The sequence below is a fragment of the Phragmites australis genome, chromosome 9 (genome assembly GCF_958298935.1).
Source record: "Phragmites australis chromosome 9, lpPhrAust1.1, whole genome shotgun sequence".
NCBI lineage: Eukaryota > Viridiplantae > Streptophyta > Magnoliopsida > Poales > Poaceae > Phragmites > Phragmites australis.
The window spans coordinates 15405274-15417143 of record NC_084929.1 but is presented as its reverse complement, the minus strand read 5'-3'; the positions used below and the strand labels follow the sequence as shown (position 1 = coordinate 15417143).

Sequence of the window (11870 nt, the reverse complement as noted above, 5' to 3'; positions counted from 1 at the left end):
AAGTTAAAATGGTTTTATAAAATTTATTTGCATTTTCTAGAATTAAAATAATTTTTAGAATTAATTTGCATTTTCTAAAACTATTTTCCCAGATTACAACATTTATTTTATAACATTAAAACTATTTATTGGACTGCAAGGGAAAAAAATAAGTATTAGTGCAGGTTGTATGAAGGAACCGGCACTAATCTTCTACTATCAGTGCCGGCTTAGGTTTACATCCGGCATTGATACTCCAAGTTTCAGTGCCGGCTGGAACAAGAAACCGGCACTGATATGAGGCTTATCAGTGCTGGCTGTGGTATATAACCGGCACTGATACTCCTCCACCATATATACGCCGAACACTTAGCCGTGTGCTATCCTCATTCACACCATTCACCAGTTCAGCCCACCGCCGCTCCTCTGCGCTGTGCCGACGTGCCGCCCCGCCGCTTCGTCCTCGACGTGCTGCCCCGTAGTCGGCCGCCTCCTCCTCCCGTCACCACCCTGATGCCGGCGGCCTCCTCCAGACGCGCCACCACGGCAAGCCTCAATGCGCCGCCCCGTAGTCAGCCAAGCCCTGACACGCTGCCCCGTAGTCAGCCGCCGCCTCCTCCCATCGCCACCCCGACACCGGCGGCATCCTCCAGACGCGCCACCGCGGCGATCCCCGACGCGCCGCCCGTCCTCCCGATGCGCCACCCCGCCGATTTGTCCCTAACACGCCTTGCCGCAGCCGGTCGCTGCCTCCTCCCAATGTCACCCCGTAGGTGAGCCTCCGACATCAGTGGGAATTTAGGGTTAGGGTTGCAGTTTTAGGAATATAGTTTAGCTGCTTTGGTTCTTTCTTTTGTCCACACAACACATGTTTTAGGAATATTGTTTAGCTCCTATGCAAAACAAAAAACAATCGAGTGCCAATTCTGTAAACTAATTGATGCCCAATTCTTATCAGTGAGCGTCACAGAATTTTATTAATAATAGCTTGAGTGCTCGCATCATTGCTTGCTTAATCTTGATTCGATTCGGTGTAATTTTTCTATCTGAAAAAGCATAGCATTTCAAAGTTTAAGGATGTCTACACACAATTGTTTCCTATTTGACCCTTGATTACATTACATGCCTTGCCCATTTACTCGAACATCAAGCAAAAACACAACATTCTGCATTCGTATAATACTATAATTTTCTTAGCAGTTAGCACCTGTAAACAGTAGTATAAGGGAACCAACCAGAGGTGAAATAGTGGATACTAGTCAATTTTAGCACCAACATGTATTTGTTAGATATATATGTATATTTGTATTTTCCCTATTATATAAGGGGTTTTCTGCATATTTGCATAAACCTGTACATGTATATATTTGGGCCCAGAGCCCCCATGATGAATACAAGTGCTATTCATAACATGGTATCAGAGCCTAAAACTAGGGTTAGGGTTCGTTCTCTCTCTCCCTAGCCGATTTTTTCTCTCTCGCACGTTGCACTTGCGTGCTACTATTCCGCCGGCTCGGATCTCGTCGTTGCCGTCGGCATCCGTCCCGCCGTTGCTGCAATTGCGCCGCCGCCGGACTCCACAGTCCCGCCGCTGGACGTCGTCGCTGCTGGACGCCCGTTTGCGTCGCTTCGTTCCGTCGCCGCCACCGAACGCGCGCCGCCGACCTCGCTTCACTCCATCCCGCCGCCACCGAACGTTCGCCGTCGACCTCTCCAGCACCGCCACCGCCCGACCTCTCCAGTACCGCGCCGTCGGCCTCTCCTCGCCCTCCGCCACCAGTCTCTCATCACTGCGTCGGGGTCCGTCGTGCCTCGGTTTCCGCCGTCGGGAACTCGTCCTTCGCCGCCACTCGCTGGACTCCGCCGCCACTCGCCGGAATCCGCCGCCACCGGACTCCATCGCCCTTCCCTGCTGGTGCCGTGCCTCTGCTCCTCTCTCTCTTGTGCTGCCGTTATTTAGCGCTGTTCAACAGAGCCAAGCGCACCAGCAGGAGGAAGAAGTAAAAAAAAAGAGAGAAAAAAAAACAGGGGTGCTGCCGCCGCCGCTTCTGTTCTACCCACTTGTCGTCGTCAAGTGTTTTGTTTCAGGATGTCATCCTCAACTCCTTCGTCAGGTGGTCTCCAGGTTCCGCGATGTCCGATGCTTTTTAATGGCACTAATTATCGTGACTGGGTGCCACGGATGACGTGGCACATGAAGGGTCTTCGTCTTTGGGATTTTCTTACTGGTGATCTGCCATGTCCAGCCAAGCCTGTATGCCCTATTCTGCCAGCGATTCCTGAGAATGCTTCAGAGGATGACAAGGCGAAGCTGCTTGCCTCTTATGATGATAATCTGTCAGCTTATGACACAGATTTTGTTGCATACCGGACTTGGTTGGATGAGGATGCCTCTATTCTTGTTGCCAGTATGGAAGAGCGTCTTGCTGCGGACATTGTTTACTTTGACTTTTCACATCAGATGTGGATTTCTCTTCGTGATCTTTATGAGCCATCTGGTCAGTCATTGTATATTGATGCCTTACGCCAGGAGCAGCTGTTACAGCAGGGCGATGCCACAGTTGAGGAGTTCTATGCACAGATGTCTGCTGTATGGCGTCAGCTTGATTCTCTTAGTCCTCAGTTGTCAGTTGCCACTTGTGAGTCCTGCAGGGGTCAGAAGAATGCTTTGTTGGTACGGCGTACATATGACTTCTTGACCCGTCTTCGTGCTGAGTTTGAGCCGCTTCGTGCTCAACTACTTGCTCGTCAGCCTTGTGTGTCTCTGATGGATGCTCTTGCTGCTATTCGTAATGAAGAGACACGTCTTCGTAATGCAGGCCTGCTACAGTCTCCTTCTGCCTTGGCTGTTCATTCGCCTCCTCCTCCGCCCGCGACGCCTTCTTCAGTGGCGCCCTCTTCCAGGGTTGGAGGGAGTGGCGGTCTTCATTGCAAGTATTGTGATAAGGATGGACATGTGGAGGATTATTGTTACAGGAAGAAGAAGGCTCAGGGTCGTCGTGGTGGTCGTACTTCACAGGGTGGGAGTAGTGCTCGTAGTCCTAGTACTGGAGGTTCTCAGAGGGGTTCTGCTAGTTCTGAGACACAAGAGATTCTCATGTTGCTTCGTCGCCTTGCTACCTCTGCACCTCCTGGAGCTGTTGGTTCTGTTACTCCGGCCTCTGCACCGTCACATCCTGCTGCTGCTGCTTCCCCACCTTCCACTGAGGGACCACTTTCCACTTCCGCCCCAGGTACTTTTCCATGGATTCTTGATTCTGGTGCATCTTTTCATATGACTCATGATCGTACCAATCTTTCTTCCATTAGTACTCCATCTATTCCTATCACTGTTCATACCGCAGATGGATCACCCCTTTTTGCTGTAGGGCGAGGCACTCTTTTGTCTGATTCTTTTCATGTTCCTGCTATTTCTTATGTTCCCAAACTAACCATGCAGCTTATCTCAGCTGGCCAACTCACTAATCATGGTTGTCGTGTCATTCTCGACTCTGACTCTTGTTGTGTTCAGGAACGCAGCACGGGTCTCCTGGTTGGTACTGGCCCTCGTCGACGTGATTCTCAGCGCCTTTGGGAGCTTGACTGGCTTCGTCTTCCTTCCGCTGCCTCTGCCAGTCTCGTTGGCTCTGCTTCTGCTGTTTCATCTTCATCGTCCTTTGCTCAGTGGCATCATCGTTTGGGCCATCTTTGTCATTCGCGTCTGTCCACATTAGTTCGTCGTGGTCTTTTGGGATCCGTCTCTGGTGATGTATCGTTGGATCAGTGTCAGGGATGTAGGCTAGGTAAGCAGATTCAGCTTCCCTATCCTTCTAGTGAGTCGGTGTCCAAGCGTCCTTTTGATCTTGTTCATTCTGATGTATGGGGTCCGGCTCCCTTCGTTTCGAAAGGGGGCCATCGATATTATATTCTTTTTATAGATGATTTTTCTCGCCACACATGGGTTTATTTCATGACACATCGTAGTGAGGCTTTATCTATCTATAAGGCTTTTGCCACCATGATTCGTACTCAGTTTGACACTGCTATTAGGATTTTTCGTGCTGATTCTGCCGGGGAGTACCTTTCTGGAGCCCTTCACTAGTTTCTTTCGGAGCAAGGCACTCTTACCCAATTCTCTTGTCCTGGTGCCCATGCTCAGAATGGTGTTGCTGAGCGTAAGCATCGTCATCTTCTTGAGACCGCTCGTGCTCTTATGATTGCCTCTTCTGTTCCACCTCATTTTTGGGCTGATGCTGTCTCTACTGCCACTTATTTGATTAACATCCAGCCTTCATCAGCTCTGCATGGTGGGATTCCATATGAGCGTCTTTGTGGGAAGATGCCTGACTACTCCAGCCTTCGTCTTTTTGGTTGTGTGTGCTATGTGCTCCTTACACCCCGAGAGCGCACCAAGCTGACCGCTCAGTCTGTTGAGTGTGTCTTTCTGGGATATAGTGCCGAACATAAGGGGTATCGTTGTTGGGATCCTGTTGGACGTCGGATGAGGATCTCTCGGGATGTTACCTTTGATGAGTCTCGTCCTTTCTATCCTCGTCCTTCTTCAGATGCTTCTCATGCATCTGTAGTTGAGCCACTTTCTTTCCTGACTTTTCCTGATACTCCTATTGTCACTGCTCCGTCCTCACGCTTGGTGCCCTCTCCTTCTGATCCTTCTGTGGTGTCATCTTTGGAGTCTTCGTCTCCGGCTCCAGTTGGTACTATCTATGATCATAAGCCGCCTGTGACACAGTTCTACACACGTGACCGACGTGTTGCACATCCATCTTCTACCATGCCATTCTCTACTGTGTCACCTTCTTCCGATGCATCTTTGTCTGATGTGTCTTCTTCTGAAGAGGATTTTCCTCCTGAGTCTCCCCACTATGCCCTTCGTGATCATCGTTTGATTCGACCTCCAGACCGGTTTGTTGCTGGCACTGTTCTTTCCGAGCCAACCTCTTACCACGATGCTCTTCATCATCAGGAATGGCAGCATGCGATGGCAGAGGAGATTGCTGCTCTTGAGCGCACTGGCACGTGGGATCTTGTTTCCCTTCCTGCACATGTTCGTCCTATCACGTGCAAGTGGGTTTACAAGGTTAAGACCCGATTTGATGGTTCTCTTGAGCGTTACAAGGCTCGCCTTGTGGCGCGTGGTTTTCAGCAGGAGCATGGTCGTGACTATGATGAGACCTTTGCTCCTGTGGCTCACATGACCACTGTTCGCACTCTTCTTGCTGTAGCCTCTGTTCGTGCGTGGTCCATCTCTCAGCTTGATGTTAAGAATGCTTTTCTTAATGGCGAGCTGCGTGAGGAGGTATACATGCAGCCTCCGCCTGGCTATTCCATCCCTAAGGGTATGGTTTGTCGCCTTCGTCGCTCTCTTTACGGGCTTAAGCAAGCTCCTCGTGCTTGGTTCCAACGCTTTGCTTCTGTTGTTAGTGCTGCTGGTTTTTCTGCCAGTGCTCATGATCCGGCGATTTTTATCCACACTTCGTCTCGTGGTCGGACACTTCTCCTTCTTTATGTTGATGATATGATCATTACTGGAGATGATTCTCAGTACATTGCATTTGTGAAGGCACGCCTCAGTGAGCAGTTTCTCATGTCTGATCTAGGTCCTCTTCGTTACTTTCTTGGAATTGAGGTTTCTTCCACTCCTGAGGGTTTCTATCTGTCCCAAGAAAAGTACATTCAGGAACTTCTTGATCGTGCTTCTCTCACTGACCAACGTACTGTTGAGACTCCCATGGAGCTTAATGTTCATCTTTGTGCCACCGATGGTGAGCCTCTTTCTGATCCCACACGCTATCGTCACATTGTAGGGAGTCTTGTGTATCTTGGTGTTACTCGTCCTGACATTTCATACTCTGTACATATCCTCAGTCAGTTTGTTTCAGCTCTCACTCAGCTCCACTATAGTCATCTTCTTCGGGTTCTGCGCTATCTTCGTGGGACTATCTCTCGTCGTTTGTTCTTTCCGCGCTCCAGCTCTTTACACCTTCAGGCCTATTCAGATGCCACTTGGGCTAGTGATTCCTCTGATCGTTGTTCTCTTTCTGCCTATTGTGTTTTTCTTGGTGGTTCTCTCATTGCTTGGAAGACTAAGAAGCAGACAGCAGTTTCTCGTTCGAGTGCAGAGGCTGAGTTGCGAGCTATGGCTCTTGTGACAGCAGAGGTTACTTGGCTACGGTGGTTACTTGAGGATTTTGGTGTTTCTGTTACTATACCGACTCCTCTTTTGTCTGACAGTACAGGTGCTATCAGTATTGCTCGTGATCCGGTGAAGCATGAGCTCACTAAGCATATTGGTGTTGATGCTTCTTATACACGAGCACAAGTACAGGATAATGTGATTGCTCTTCAGTATGTGCCTTCAGAGCTTCAGTTGGCAGATTTCTTCACGAAGGCACAGACGAGAGCTCAGCACAGGTTTTATCTCTCCAAACTCAGTGTTCTTGATCCACCCTGAGTTTGTGGGGGGGGGGGGGGTGTTAGATATATATGTATATTTGTATTTTCCCCATTGTATAAGGGGTTTTCTGCATATTTGCATAAACTTGTACATGTATATATTTGGGCCCAGAGCCCCCATGATGAATACAAGTGCTATTCATAACAGTATTATCTTTATTGATCTCATCAATTTTCCCGATTCTGGCAAAATTTATATTTGTCAAAGCTGAATCCATATTTGTAACTCTCTATGTTGCCAAAATAAGAAGGCCCCAATGAAAAGCATTTGAGAGATTTGGAAGGATATGCTAAACACCAGTAGTCCATGACCATTGGCATGTTGATCATTGTTTATGTCTTTGCTTCTTCTTTTCTATTAGTCTGTAACACTCTATGGGCATGGAGAGATGTCAATGGTTCATGTGATCATATCCTTGTATGTGAGGTCAGTTTCGAGATTATCCGAGTATATCTCAGTTATGGTTGTTTTAACCCTTTCAAAACCTTTCTTTTCTTTGGAGCTTAATTTAGTTCCTTAGACAGATCTTGTGGTTAGGATCATGATCATTTTTGAAGACCACTAAACTTGAGGGTCAATTTGTTGTACAAAGGTGCTATTGAGTCTGTGCATAACCTATTGTCGGTTTAGTAATGTGGAAACCAGGGTGTTCAGCCATGTTGTTCCAAAGAGTTGCAGTATGCCAACAACTACAGATAAATCACTGGAAGAAAAATATAATGCAGTTGCTTTGTACCTGTTCATCTTGCGTACCTACACCATGCAAGCTTGTCGTGCCAGTCTTGGGTGTTTCCACCACGGTGGCTAGGGGTTTGGCTGAGCAATGGGTGGAAGGGACCCTCTTCAACGGTAGTCCGATACCACAGGGATATGCTAGGGTACATGTGGACACTGTAATACAGAAGTACCGTAAAAGCAAGCTGGATTACCCTAGAGAGGCGGGGGAAACGAGGCTCTCGAAAAACGTAGGCCATTACGTCCTGTGGCGCAAGTGCTACATTCTGTTTGGCGAAGACACAGATGAGTCTGGGTCTAGTTCGGAGCCGTCGGATGCACCTAGAGGAACTACGAATCCGCCTTCGCCTCCACAGCCACTCAGAGGATCTACGCCTCTACCTTCGCCTCCACAGCCACTCAGAGCATCTACACCTCCGCCGCTTTCACCTCCCCAACCACTCAGAGGACCTCCGCCTCCTCCGCCTTCGCCTCCACAGCCACCAAGAACATCTCCAACCCCTTCGTCGCCACAGCCTTTCCCGCTGCAGAAGCCGGTAGCACTTGTAAAACCTCAAAAGTCGATGTCATCTTAGAAATCGACTTCTTCACAGCAACGAGAAGCAGCAATCAGCATCTAAGAAGCGGGCATCTCCTCTGCTTTATGAAAGAACTAAGGAGGAAACCAAAAGAATAGTGCACGGTGAAGTCACTGCACACTTCAAATGTAAGGATCCAGAGAAGATTCCTATGGATCCAGCAGTGGTCGGCAAGTTTCTTGACTCTTTGATGAGAAGACCTGGGCCTCCACCGCAAAAATCTAACTACACGTGCATCATGGGTAAAAGGCAGCTAAAGAAGACATCGATCGATAAGGCAAAAAAACAACATGAAGAATTAGAAAGAAACTTCCTACTATCGTCTGGATTAACAAAAGAAGCGCTTTATGACGAGTCCAAGGCTGAAATGGGAAAAATTGTATGGAAATTTAAGCTTGACGAACCAATGGTTGAGCACCTCTCAGAAATAACAACCCAAATACGGAGATTCCATGCCTGGTACTTGAAACAGTCGAAGGCCGATAGATGTATGTTCGCGTACAAATACAAACATTGTGATTTCCTCCATGGGGATGGCGAAGACTGGATTCATTTCGATGAAATGTATCAATTGTACCACCAAGACGCCCTCGGCGTTCAAATCATGAGTTTGTGGACTCTGTAAGTCTTAACTTCTTGTGTATGTAGAATAGAGATACATACATACGGTCAAAAGGGAATAACTCATGTAGCATTCCTCGACCCAATGAAGATAAACCAGACGACGGTCGCCATCGATCCACATGCAACCGAGGATTATGCACTTGAAGCTATTCAAACGCACCAATTAAAGCGATACAAACTTCTACCTTACAACTTTGGGTACGTGTTTTCCTCCATGTTTGTACTACTCTTTTTGACCATCACAACATTAGGACTTACGACTAATTAACTATGGTGATATATGTGTAGATTTCACTGGGCCCTCTTTGTCATCCAGACTGACTACAGCTGTATCGTTGTCCTCAACGGGAAAAGAAATCCAGCCACCGAATACCAACCCATCATAGACTTTCTACAACGGTAAATTAATTATTTCATTAACGCTCTAGTAAACTTGGAATTGATTGAATCTAAGTCTAGTTACGGTCAATAATCACACTCGTACAGGGTGTACACGCACTACGTCAAGAGGAAAGGACATCCCTTTCCATTCCAGAAGGAATGGAGAATCGTAACAGACTTTCCTTGTAAGCTTCAGATCCAGGGCAACAATTTATGTGGCTACTATGTATGTGATTTCATGCATGGATGGACCGAAAGCAATTATAGTCAAATAGAAAAAGCTGAGGTTAGTGGTATAGATATTGATGTTTAATTTTCAGTTCCTACTAGTGTTCAAATAGATTGATTTCTTCAATTCTGGTACTTGCAGGATCTCTAGCTGGAAACAGGTATCCTCATGCCCTGGAGAATCAACGCAATTCAGGAACAACTCTGCGGGTTCATCAATGACCAAATCATTCCAGAGTTGGGGTGGTACCATGTTCCCAAATGGTGTATTGATGGATCTGGCCCTTCAAAATACCCATGGAGTTCGTTACCTGATTCTTCAAAAGGCAAAAAACGTAGTTTAGGGTCCTCGGTCAACAAGAACATTTGAATGACATCGTTTCTTACCCTTTTCTTGTATACTTCTGTTAATTATGAACTATTGTTGCAAACTATTATTAGTTATGATCTGTAGTCAATGACACGTGAAATAACATGGTTAAGTATGGATGAATGAGATGAGATGAGATGAGAATGAATTATGTATGTGTGTGATACATTATGTGTTGAGATTATTATATTTTCATGTGCTTTATGTGACATTTGCAATGGCTACATTTTGGGGGCCGGGGGGATGGTCTATCAGTGCCAGCTTTTACTAAGAACCGGCACTGATATTCTTTGTATCAGTGCCAGGTTTTATTCTTTAGCCGGCACTGATAATCATTATCAGTGCCGGCTCAAAAATCGGCACTGATAGTCCATGACTATCAGTGCCAGTTCAAAAACCACCACTGATGGCGCTTTTGAGCTGGCACTGATGACCATTTCTGTTGTAGCGTTGTGACCTATCACTAATAACGACTCATCAGTGACAGGTCATCCTAGACCAATCATTGGTGACGGGTCAAAATTATGATCTGTCATCAATAATAAACTCATTAGTGACAGGTCTCCTAGGCTAGTCATTAATAACGGGTCAATTTATGACCCGTCACTAATAATAGTATTCGTAAATACTTGGCTCAGTTTCGGTAGTAGGATAATTGTGACCTATCACTTATATACTTCACAGTCATATATGGCATAACTTGACACATTACTAGCCTACTACCGTATTGATGCCAGAATAACGTAAGGGCCACAAACTCCAAGAATTATTGAGTTAGAAGATCCATATTTCAAATTGAAAGTATATTAAAAAAAGCAAGTCAAAAGTGTTTTATCTTCAATTTAACGTGTGCTCAGTTTCAATTTAAAAAATGTTTAATGGGCAGCTTTGAAAATGCTTCGAATTCCTCTAAAGAAATAAATCTCGAGTTAAAAGTGTTAATTCTCCGTTGAATTTGCTTTTCATATCTTGCTTGAAGTGAAATATCTTAAATTCAAAGTGAAATATTTTTTACTTTTATTTTATTTTTCTCTTATTTTTTCTCACTTAAGAAGTACTAGAATAGGAATCATTATATATTTTTGCTCAAGTTCGATGTAAGGGGTGGCGGCTATAGACATAAACATTCGTTCTATAAATAGTGCAGAAATTTCCAGGGGCGAGAACTCAATCTTCCAGACCATTTTTGTCCTCAAAAAATTTGTGAAACCCAATAAGTTTGTGGAGAAACGGATGTAACTTTTTTTTTAGATGTCTATAGAGTCAAAAAAAACATCAAATTCGGAGTCCATATGCAAAAGTTATATCCATTTTATTGAAGGCACTTCGGGTCAATTGGTTTGTGTGTCTATTATACAATGAACATTAGTGACAGGTCATAACCGTGATATATCACTTATGACTTGATAACTGACGGGTCATAGTTATGACCTGATAATTGACGGGTCATAGTTATGACCCGTTATTTATAACCTTCTTTGAAAAGGTTAAAAGGATATTTATCCGGCTCCCTTCAGAACGCACACGGGGATGAGCTGGTAAGGTTTGTAGCGCGTGAGAGTAGGTCGCGAGTCGATTCCCATATAATGTAAAGTATGAAAATAGTGTGAAAAAATACAAGGGACATGTGGTGAGTGGTGATGACACTAAGTTGTGTTGGCTCGGTTGAAATTGTTTTTTGATTTTTTCGTGTTCAAAAAGTGCAAAAACCGTTCATCAGTCAAAGTGACGGGTCACAGTATGACCCACCATTTATGACTTGTAATAATTGATGGGTTAGAGTTACGAACTGTTAATTATGAGCTTTATTAGTGACGAGTCAAGTTTTGACCCGTCATCAATGATGGTGATGGATCCTTACCTGTCACTTATTATTAGTCATTAGTGACGCATTCAGGATGACAGGTATGGAATCCGTCACCCACACGTAGTGGTTCTCTACCCCCACAAGTCCAGCCTGCGGGGAGACCTTTGTTGTTCGGGTTGCCTCACGATGAGATGCACCTATGAGGACGGCGGTCGTTGTGGAGGCGGAGGGGTCTAGGTCTGGCTGCCTTCTCAGTGGGTGGATCGGTGGAGGTCGGGGTGAAAGCCTTGCCCGGCTTTTGCCGGTGCCAATGATGGCAACACCCTCGAGCGCCATTCCTTTCCATGGAGGCGTTTGCCAAAGTGTCTCCCCTTCCCATCCAGTTGGATTTTTTCAGGTGAAAACCTAGTCCAGTTCCTAGACCAGCGTTGGCGGCACGACACCATTGATATCGTGTCCTTCCTGGAAGCGTCGCCGTAAAAACCTTCAGTGTGGTATGGCTAGAGTGTTTTGTGGTTCTGATCAGTGGTGACCATGTACACACTTGCCCCCGGTTAGGGGCATGTTGTAGCAAAGCTTCTACCCCTTTGGAGATGCACCTTTTGCTCATGGTGAATGATTGGGATGCTCTTGGTTGCACATGCTACGGTGGAGTCGGGGCTGCTGCGTTGAGGAATTTGACGAGCTTGGCAACGATGATACGAAGTTATGCTC

General features: G+C 46.0%; 1 protein-coding gene across 1 annotated transcript; it reads left to right on the top strand.

Annotated features, from left to right (window-relative positions):
- The first annotated feature begins 2535 nt into the window (after positions 1-2535).
- LOC133929743 (uncharacterized) lies at positions 2536-3619 on the top strand. Its single transcript, XM_062376527.1, has 2 exons — positions 2536-3212; positions 3491-3619. Exons 1-2 carry the CDS (start codon positions 2561-2563, stop codon positions 3535-3537), a joined length of 699 nt encoding a protein of 232 aa, XP_062232511.1. The 5' UTR covers positions 2536-2560; the 3' UTR covers positions 3538-3619.
- Positions 3620-11870: the final 8251 nt, after the last annotated feature.

Bases quoted from the DNA above. Each gene is read 5' to 3' on its own strand.
- LOC133929743 (XM_062376527.1), top strand. From the start codon at position 2,561: ATGTCTGCTGTATGGCGTCAGCTTGATTCTCTTAGTCCTCAGTTGTCA. The intron at 3,213-3,490 runs GTACTTTTCCAT...TGTTGTGTTCAG, and splicing joins ACTTTCCACTTCCGCCCCAG to GAACGCAGCACGGGTCTCCT.